Source organism: Limulus polyphemus, unplaced genomic scaffold (genome assembly GCF_000517525.1).
Source record: "Limulus polyphemus unplaced genomic scaffold, Limulus_polyphemus-2.1.2 Scaffold348, whole genome shotgun sequence".
Taxonomy (NCBI): Eukaryota; Metazoa; Arthropoda; class Merostomata; order Xiphosura; family Limulidae; genus Limulus; species Limulus polyphemus.
The window spans coordinates 200452-211675 of NW_013665958.1; the positions used below are offsets into that span (position 1 = coordinate 200452).

Genomic DNA, 11224 nt, shown 5'->3' on the forward strand with positions numbered 1-11224 from the left:
TATGAAGGTATTTTAAAATTTGTAAGTTCAACCGTTTCGTTTCCTATAGCGAACAAAATAAAGAAATAAACAAACTTAATATTTTTTATATATAGATTGAGCATCGAATACTATAAAGTTTCTAGTGCATTGTTGTAGTTGCTTATGAACAGCTATCCACATTTCAAAGTGTTATAATATAAAATGTTCTTATTGTATAAATGTCGTTAGCAAAAACTATATGCTCTATAATGCATCTTATTTGGACCAAATGTTTGTTTTTTTTATTCAATTCACCTTGAATATTTTTGATAAAGTTTTTTTGCCCTTTTCGAAAAAAAGTCTGTTTTTATACTGTTATGTAACGTAGGTAAATTCCGTTTTATATAACAAGTTTTTATTTATTTTATTCCCAATATTTGTGCAATAGCCGATTTGACATTTTTCATTCAGATGTCGGATATACAGATTTGGTTCAGTTGGGAAAAATAATCCTTAAAAGTTCAAACATTTTTGGTAAACACTGAATGTAGTGCCCATTACTTTTGAATACATAAATATGAATTTATATTTCACGGATGTATAAACTATATTTATATATATGCTTACTTCCCATTAGTAGGAAAGTTATGTTGTAGGTTCTCCTCCGGAACATTCACTAGTTTACCAACCAATTCTAAATTTTACGTTAACCACTGTAAAAAGATTGTCTCAAACTACGAAATAACATCATTGTTGAAATATCATTATTCAAATGTACATACATATATTTTTTAATAATCCTACCTGATCTAAAGAAAATTAACATGTAAGGCAACTTTGATGAATAACTATATAAATTTTAAAGGTGACAAATCATTCAGAAAATTAAGAAGTGAAATCTTATATTGGGCGGAATTGAAATAAGAAACTTTGTTTATTGGGTTGACTCTTCAGCCAACTAATCTGTTGCTTCTGGTATGCCGCAACTATCAATTTTTACTTTATTTCATACCAAAAACGAAATTCTCTCAGAACACAACTACACTAACCATACTAACTAATATCATTATCAGACAAAATAAACGGACAAGGCCCTGAAAATGAAAGTAGCAACAGAATACCAAAAGAAATCCAACCAACTTACCTAATAACCAAACAAAAAATCAACAATTAACAATTGTTCAGGAGGGAGGAAGAGGTCGAAGTAGCACTTGACCCTGCCAGGTCTCTAAAGACCTAAATCCCGTTGAGATGAGATGAGATGAAGGACGATATTTGGGCATAAGGCCCAGAAACTTTTTTTTACTAGACGAGCCGATTTCAAGATTTAAAACTGACATCAGATTGGACTGGAGTTTGATATACATAAAACAAAATTTAAAAAATCAGTTACTTTGATTAAAAGTCGTATAAAAAGCCCTAAGAGTGTTTTCCTTTAATAATTAGAACCCAAAAAGCACACATAAATTAATACATTTTATGTTCTGATAATAGTTATCTACAGAGAATTTTACGAATACAATTACATACGTTGTCGTGTATTTATACACGAACTTCGAGCTAACTTTTCAAAAGATTACACATCATTTTTTATTTAACGAGATATTCGTAACAAAGAATGACTACTTTTAAGTGTTTTAAGAAGATACATGAACGACTTACATAATTGCACCCGTGGATCATGAGAATTTATCGTGTGGGGTGGGGTGCGGACATTTAAGGCCGGGCTGCGACAGGGGTCCGTTTGAGAGTCCCAGCACGGTCCAGAGTGCAAAGTCTCCGGAAGTTTGCGAGTTTTTAACAATTATGGAGTGGAAAACTGCCTGGCTGCTTATTGTTTTATTTTTAGTTATTTGTATTCTTAGAAAACAGTTTTTTTTTCTCTATCGCGCGTCTAGAACAATCTAAATGTGTGAAACAGAAAGGAACGTGAGCTGCCTAATTCCTTAAATTTCTGTTAAGTCGACTGAGAATAATAATGTTTTTCATAATATTATCATTTATTTTCATATTACTGACAACAATCAATGTAATGAACAATGCTAAACAAGTAATTTTACATTCTTAAAATATGCATGAAACACTACTTCTGTACGGATAAAGTCAACAATAACAATACTATAAAAATTAATTACAATGTTTGAAGAAATACCTTTCTGTGTATTCCGACCACTCTACCACTTGTTTTTTTATTTATATCCTCCTCATGATCAGTGATATGTAAATTAGCACCTTCACTGCAATCACTCTTTGAGGGCCCACACCGCTAAAAATTGGGTTTCGATGCTCGTGGTTGGCACAGCACAGATAGCCCATTGTGTAGCTTTGTGATTAATTACAAAACAAACAAACTTCATCAAATATTTATTCATTTTTCATACCTTTCTACAGACGTGATCCAAGTGTTGCCTGACAACAAATCAAGGCGCTACTAAGTTTACTTGTTAATAAGTAAACTTAGTGATTATATAAGTGATTTCTCAAATGTTAACTTCATTTCAATTCGTCACATAGTAAACATTTATTGATTAAGATTTTATTTGACAGTGATGGTTGCATATGGCTAAGTAGTTAAGGTGGCATATCGAAGAGTCCAGGGTTTGAGACGTAATGTCGCTGAACACGCTCTCACTTTCGTTTGTAAGCTCGTTATAAAAGTGTCAGTCAATCCTTTTATTCAGGTGACAGATCAGACAAAGCCTTTGTAGTGGCGGCTGCTACTGGATGGTCGTCTCCCATCTGGTTAGTAGTTAAAAATTATGGACGGCTATACTTGAGTTCTAAGAGTCACTAACCTAGCGGTTTAACCCACGTACGTCAAAAGTACTGTTGAAATTTAAAATCTTAATTCCCCTGACAGCGAACCTGCGAGCTTTGTCAAAGTTCATACTTCACTGAGAACTTGCATCAAGATAAGGAAGTTGGGTTTGTTTATTTGCAAATCGAACCACTACTATGATTTGACAGTATCATACATTTACAGTTTGCCCCTGATGGACAAAGCGCTCGTGTTATAGGGTTTGATTATTTTTATTAACCTAGATGTTTTCTAACATCAGGAACATATTTCAATATGTCAAACATATAATATTATGAATTTTGTAATAGCTAGCCTTAACTATAGTTCTTGCTATTACCATATCTAAGGCTAAACTAATTTAACCTATAAGAGAATTTATTGCAAAAATACATTCGTATGCCTATTGCCTAAATGTGAATGTGTTTCTACGCTCTTTCATGTATTTATGTACAAATTAGGCTGGTAGATGGCGCTAATTGTACCTTGAGGAGAGGAGAGTAACATTTCAATCCAAGGAGAGAGAGTACATTAACTAATTAAAAATAGATGTAAATAATTTTATGACGAACCCAATACTTCTGGAAGGATGTATAATCCCTTTTATCAGTTATTGTTTTTCTTTGATGAATTGCCCCCCAGTAGTACAGCGGTATGTCTGTGAACTTACAACGCTAGAAACCGGGCAGAGCACAAATAGCCCATTGTGCTTAACTTCAAACAAACACTGATGAATTAAAAAATAAGTCCCCTGGGAACATTTTCGATATTTCTAAAACTGGTCAATAGTTGACAATAATAGTAACCGGTGTTACTGGCTTGTTAATAAAGGGTATTATTTAAGACGAATATATAAAGAATTATAGCCAATGAGAACGAAGGAACAATACATATATACATATTAAAAAACAAGAATAATCTACAGTCATACGCACACACACATAACTGTGTTAAAAATTATGACGATGTGGTCTGTTTCTCAAGATTTTTTACATGCCAGAGTTTGTTCTAAGGTTTAAGATATTTATCTACTATGGGTAAATCTTGAGTAGTACATATCAAACTAGAACTTTCTTACTAGCTTCAACTATATACTTGCTAACAGTCTACTTAACTCCGGCCAGATGATGTATCGTTTCTCTGGTCATTCTAAAAATCTTGACTGCTCAGAGCAGTCGCAAAGTTCAATGTCAGAGATCTGGAACAGAAGGATACTAAAATTTTACAAAACTATATCTTCAGGTATGGTTATAACAGAATAACGTCAGTTATATTTACTTGTTAATCTATCCCTCCGACTTTTGCTACCTACCAGGTGAAGCAAATTGGTCAATTTAGTTTCGCTTTCTGTTTAACTTTAGAGTTTGAACATTTAAAAACGAGCACTTGTTCCTGGATGGGATAAAGTACAATATTATATATATATATATATGTTAGCTTGTTAGGTGTGTTTCGCTCAGGCGAATCCTGTGTTTATAAACATGTCTATAGTTATACGATCATAGATTCACGTTTTTCCTCACAAAATTTAAAGTAAAATTTAATAACTATTTTATTCTACACTTAATTTTAATTATTAAACTTTTAGAGCTGTTACGGATTTGTACGAATTATTTGCATTCCCCGTTTTTCAATCCCGAAACGTTAAAATCACGTTATTGTCTTCGTTTTGTGTAAGCAAGAAAATTTCATTCTAGATCAAAGCTCTCTGAATTCCGTGTTCTTTGTTCTTGACGTAATAAATTACTTCACGATAAAAACGTTTCATTAATCGAAATTAAAACAATAGGTGTAAAACTGCAATGCTGAAAGATATGGATCTTATACAGGTATGTACTTTACATGATTCTCCTCAAATCATTTAATAGATGTAAAACTGTAATGTTTGAAAGATATGGATCTTATACAGGTATATACTTTACATGATTCTCCTCAAATCATTTAATAGGTGTAAAACTGTAATGTTTGAAAGATATGGATCTTATACAGGTATATACTTTACATGCTTCTCCTCAAATCATTTAATTACTCACTTAACAAAATTCAGGTTAAAATCATATTGTTACTCTTTAACCATTTCATGTTTTTCCATTTTACAGACACCTTACATCTTTTAACTAAATATCTAATAACACCTAACTTCGAAAGCGTTGCTATGTCACGTGTAAGCAAATCATAACAATCGTATAGGCATCGATTTCTTTAAATACCTATTTCACTCGTATAGTTAAATACTAGTAAGATATATTGAAAGTTCTGTTTCACCGATCACTCACACTGTAAACGAATATATGAACAGAAGTTTCCTCCATTGTTATGCTGTTTGTAAATAACATAGAATACAAGGATAATAATAATATATATGTGTTTCATGCTAACTCACAACTACTTACTTTAAATAATTATTTCCTTTACGTTTCTTCTATTTCAGCGAACAAAATTCAACGCAACTACACATATGATATACAGTTGCAAGAAAAATATAAAAAAACGACAAACCGATCTATATCTCAGTATTGCAGTACGTGAATATTAAATGTTTAATAAAGAAAATATTTATCATTAATCTGCCGCCAACATGTACTAAGCGGCAAAATCTCACTTATTTTCAAGAATTGCAAGATGTATGCAGTTTCAAAGACATGTTAAAAGACCACGCGCTGGCTTGTGTAGATTGGAATAGATTAAGTAAATACGGAACAAGTCACTAAGTTTTTAACAAATGAAGATTGAAAAAAAAAAAAAGCAAGAGAAATAAATAAATTTAGCGGTTTCAAAAATGGGCTCGAAAAGTATTTGATATTAGCACATACAAGAGCGTGCCAATTCTTTGGTTGAGTCACTCTATCAGTCACGAGACGCTTTGTATACAGATGGTGCAAACTCGAATCCTGTTTCATTGTTGATCACTGGCTGCTAGCAGAATTACCGTAATCAGTCACGGAATGGCAAACTTTACATGAGCTCGCTTCGCCAAGTTATTTTAATTGATTAACATTTGCTTACGCTTCTAATCCTTTCCTATTCTCCTGTTTGCAAACATTCAAGGCTGATAATCAGAACTTTACTGTTAGACATCTTCTTGTAATGCTTTCTTTGTACAAGTAAATAAAATGAATCTTAACAGCACATGTTCAAAAGTCACCGAATAATCCTGGAATACGTCGTTTTATATACGTCGTCCAGCACAAAAGAACAAATAATAAATAAGAATGTTACATTTAAACTAAACACCGGATCAACTTTAATATCTTAGAGTTTACAGACATTAATGTATCGTACATATACACACGAAATACAAAATAATATGTTATATAAAATCATTACAAAACTTATTAGTTTATTATCTTGTGAATATAAGATTATAAAATGATCCATTGAACTTACTGTTGGTGCATATAAAGCTGCTTGCTCAGGAGTTAAAGAGAGAACAGGCTGGTCCCCACCATAAGCCACGGCTGCAGCTGCTGCGGCAGTCCCGTAAATATTTAGCGGCAACCCTGTTGCTGCTAGCCGCTGATAACTGAGGAGTTGGGCGTCATATTGGCATGAGCACAGAGTCTGTCCTGTTAGCGGATCGGTAAGGACGGGACGCCCGGATTCACAGCAGGGCTGGCCTGCCGCCTGAGATGAGTGATGGTGACCACTTGCATGTTGTCCCGGCATTAGCAGCTGTTACAAAAACAATAGAATCATAATAACTGTTTCATACCAAACATTTCACTTGGAGAAGCTGTTGTCACGTCATCACTAGAAGCGATAAGATAAAAGAGGATAGGAATGATTGAGAGTGTTTTGGAATCTTTATATTTAAATCGAGTTTATTTCACAATGACCTTTTTTTTTATATCTCAAAACTACAAAAACAAAGAAATATATTTTACGACCACCATCTGCTAACTACGAAACAGAAGCATCTAAAATGAAGTAAAAATATGATGAAAAAATGTTATAACTTTTAACTCTCTCTTTAAAGGCTTGGAGACTTACAGATTGGTACTTTCTTCGGGTAAGGCGTCATTAAAATAAATAACAAAAGTAAGAATGCTATGTAGTGTGGCAGCACATCTTTACGAGTGTGTTCGTTATTTCTAATTTAGTACCAACTTCAAGTAAAAGAGTCGCCACTTTTGAATAAAGAATTTACTCATTTATAATATAAATCACCCCACATATCACCAACCTAAGTGCAATTTTCTTTCGAAAGCGAAGTTTATGGTTATCGTTAATTTCATTTCTAATTGAAAAGAATGTATAAGTCTCACACATGTGGTTACATCAGATAATCTTGTATATTTCATTGATAAAAAGTTAAATGAATAGCAGGATCTTCTGAAACATTTACGTTTAGAGAAGAATACAACATAAGTTGGACGACATTGGCTACCGTTTAAAAATCAAGTTATATAAAACCAGCTACATGTGTCATTCTAAGAGGACTTGTCGTATTTTTCATATATTTTCCAATTGAGTTGGGCCAGTGCTAAAATCGGGCATGCTACTCACTCGAATATTTTTACCATAATTAATACCACAGAAATGAAGGATAGTCTACGTGCTGTAATCGAGTGTAATTATACCACAGAAAGTAAAGGTACTCTATTTGCTGTAAATGAGTGTAATTAATACCTGTTTAACCTCAAAATGAATTTTGAAATTAAAACACCACTAGAACAAACACTTTGTTTGATTGTGTTGACATGTAAATGATAATAAATAACTGGAACACAAACATCTTTATTATTTGTCTGCAATTCTCTGGTTTTTATAGTTTTTTAACCTCTCCTTACCTATTAACAGTAAAAAAGAAGCACAGCTTAACCTACGTTTCAGAATCTGGTAAACACCATCCAATATAACGAATATTTCTAAAGATGAATATCTATAAAAAAACAAGTTATTGCTATCCAAGAATAGGAATGGTTCCGAACATCAGGTAATTTTTTCTTCATAAATTTATGGCTGTAGTGTTCAAACCTTTATAATTAATTAGAACCTAGGCAGAATTCTAATTCACAGCCTAAGTGTAACTCTCATAACCATTTGAAGTCCCTGATCATATAATCCTTATTATTATTACTTATAGAATAAAGTATTGTTTTCAGACGTATTGTCAGATTAGGAGACATTCTCTAGAAGCTTGTCCAATGCTTACTAAACTATTTTCCAAACAGAATCTGAAAGCTGCTTAACATTGATATATAGATTTAAGTTAATGCGTATAATCTATATAAACTATTTTGTAAAAACAAACAAAACAGGATTCGACTTACTAACAAGTTCTTGAGATTGTTTGTTTGTTTGTTTTGGGCACCTGTAAGTTGTTAAACGTTAAAAGTGCTGCGTTTTTTAAGAGGTCAATGAACTTTCTTGATTACATGACCTACTAAAGTGGACACAAACCTCCAATCAATATTAGCAGCTACTACACGGTCAACATTGTAAAGGAGCAGGTGTCAGTCAGCTTCTACCATGTGGACATCATCAACAGTAACACCCTGTGACTAAACCTCTCAAAGTTCTTTTGTCTGTAGATTTGTATTTGTGCCCAAGGTATTCAGATAGACCACATGACAAATGGAACCACAAGCTTAACACCTTCTTGTGCACACACCATTACGAACGTTTCAGAAAACACATTTATAGTTCTCGTTTGTGGTAAACATGTATTTGTAACAGTAACCTTGTACGCAGATTATGTTGGAACAATCGTACGTTCTAATCACTAAATGCCTAAACTGTAGACACAAACAGTAATAAGTAGTAGAGAGATTCAAAGATCTAACTTCACAGAGAAGTGATAACTTAAACATAGTTTCAATACACCGGAAAACGGGCGCGAGTTGACCCTGTGGTAGAGCTCTGTCTTTTCAGAGCTGGCAGGCCGGGTTGGAAACTTTGCAATACCACAAAATATTCCCTGCACTGTAGGTGCGTTATAATAATGACATTCACTCTCTGTGGAACACTCTAGGTGCGTTATAATAATGACATTCACTCTCTGTGGAACACTCTAGGTGCGTTATAATATGACATTCACACTCTGTGGAAGATGGTTAGTACGGAAAGCGGTAAATAGTTTTAGTAGCTTTGCCATAAAAGTAAATGTATAAATACACAATAGGGGGCTTGCAAAAAATGTCACTTTAACGCATGCTATTCAAGAATTTGGAACGTTCACAACTAACGGTAAAAGTAAAAAAAGCCAAGACTTTTTGGGATTAATATGTTAACACATTTTCTTGGGTAGAATAGAGGCGAATATACTTGATATATTAAACAAAGGCAATAGCAATGTTGCGTACAACTCTTTTTTTTTTTTCTTTTTCAAATTATGAAATGTTAACGTTATACACGCATAACCTCTGAAATACTATAGTGCATGGGCTTTAGACTGCCTTATCTTTGAAGTATTAATATGATCAGGAATTACTGTAAAATTATGCAAAAGTATAGGAAAATAAAACAAAATCTGATGTTTCGATCAGTATAAAACAATATTTTTTTTTATATAGAACTAAATATAAATATTTTTAAGTATTCGTGACTTTAATTTAAACAAAAATGATTTAACTATTTGCATGACTCAAATTGTTGATTACAAAGCAAATAATTTAGGCTTAACAAACGATTTTAAAATATTTTTGTGCAAAATATCCAATACTAATTGCGAGAATATCTTAGAAAATGTATATAGAAATGATTAAGTATTCTGTGATTAGTGATTTGGAGTTAATATAGAAATAATAAACTCAATGTTTTTGTCTCTCTATTTATAAATTGATAGATAGATAGATATAATTGATGCTTGAAACCGTCGGTACTTGGTGAAACACCATAATTAAAGAATTGGAAAAAAAACAACAACAAAGACACACAAAGTAATAAAGTATTTGTGAAACGTACAATTCTCTTTGTTTTTTCCCTCTATTCTCTAGGTACATATAGATATTGAAAATAAGTTATAAAGTAAACAGAAAAATGAGCAAAATAAACACTTACTTGGGTACTGTTAGCAGTAGGTGGCCCAGAATTATAACCAAACTGAAGACATGACATTATTCGCTTGTATAACTTTTCCCAAAAAGTCCTCTGTGTGATAATTGTATGTGAAGAAAACCGCGTAAAATTCGAAACACTTGTCCTTCTCAAATTCAGTAGTTCAAAACAAAGACATTTTGTCGTAGACAGAGCAGAAATTTCTCCAAGTTTTTTTTGTTGAACATCAACTTATATTTCTTACGTCCAGGCAAAGCAATTCACAACCTGGATCACCACAGCTCGAAAAGCTACCCGTTTCTAATCGAACAGCGAGTGACGCAGAAAAGCGTACAGATGTTTACGTGCTAGTTTGGTGGTTAAACGTTGTTTAGTTGCTTAGTGTTTATCTGTTCGAACTAAAGAGGGACGAGAGTGTTAAGACACATACACATGAATTCAACGCTGCGTGCTCGCGCGGTAGATCAGTCACTGGCGCCCTGACAAGAGTTTGAACATGGTAGTACACATGCACAGGTCGGCCTGGATGACTTGTCTTACACGTCTGATGGTACTTCGACCACAATGTCCGTTCTACTTCGGGAAAGACACAGTAAGGTCGTCGGGCACCCGTCTGAATGGCCAACCTATCTTGTAGTTACACGTTCTAGGGATCCACACTCCCCGTTTCTCATGAGAAAGGAAGCAGAAAGGGGGAGTGGGATGGGTGCGAGATGAAGCTTGTCTGAGCCAATCATAAAATCTTTACGTATTAAGAACACTAGCGAAGTTTGAGTGATGGAGGGAAGAGCAGCAAATGAGTTGACGCTGCCAAATCACAACTTTTATGACTCCGCCCACTCGAGTAAATCATAAGCGGTTGGTTGTGACAAATTAGCATGTGTGTTTAGCATCTGGCTCGCTCTGTGCTTATATTGCCATGTTGATGTTAAAACTGATCTGAAAGTGCATCAAGAGTGGTGTTAGGAAAACTGAGTAGGTGGTTAGTCTTAATACAGAATCACTGATGTTTAGAAAGGGTATTTCCCTTACAAGTTCGACTACTTATTCTAAGTACATTGTAAAAACAACACGTAAAATAAAACCATATATATATATATATATTTTTTATAAACACCGTTTTCTCGGAATTGTTTGTTAAGTACAAAATTACACAAGGAGCTATCTCCGTTGTGCCCATCAAAGGGATCACACCCCGAGTTTTAGTTACTTAGCCTTCAAACTTAGCGCTAAGCCGCAGAAGGGTGACAACTTTCCAGAGATATTTTAAGAGCATTTTTACAACAAACTTATAATTGTCTTGTGATGCAGTTCAATACAAACGATTAAATTGCGTCTAACATCTGTTATATAACTGGTTAAAAACTGATCAGAATATCATTAATTTTAACTGCAAGTTTATTCGTAATAGCATTTTAAGTTCGTAAAACCAACAAACCGTTATTATGTTGAACTCTTAAAAACACA

General features: G+C 33.5%; 1 protein-coding gene across 1 annotated transcript in view; it reads right to left on the reverse strand.

The window, feature by feature from the left end:
- LOC106457578 (homeobox protein caupolican-like) overlaps positions 1-10441 on the reverse strand; it is a 29471-nt gene extending 19030 nt beyond the window's left edge. The window contains exons 1-2 of the mRNA XM_013917016.2: positions 9761-10441; positions 6146-6430 (exon numbers count right to left, since the gene is read on the reverse strand). Coding sequence (XP_013772470.2) covers positions 6146-6430; positions 9761-9817 — 342 coding nt within the window. The 5' untranslated portion in view covers positions 9818-10441. The remainder of the gene's footprint in view (positions 1-6145; positions 6431-9760) is intronic.
- Positions 10442-11224: the final 783 nt, after the last annotated feature.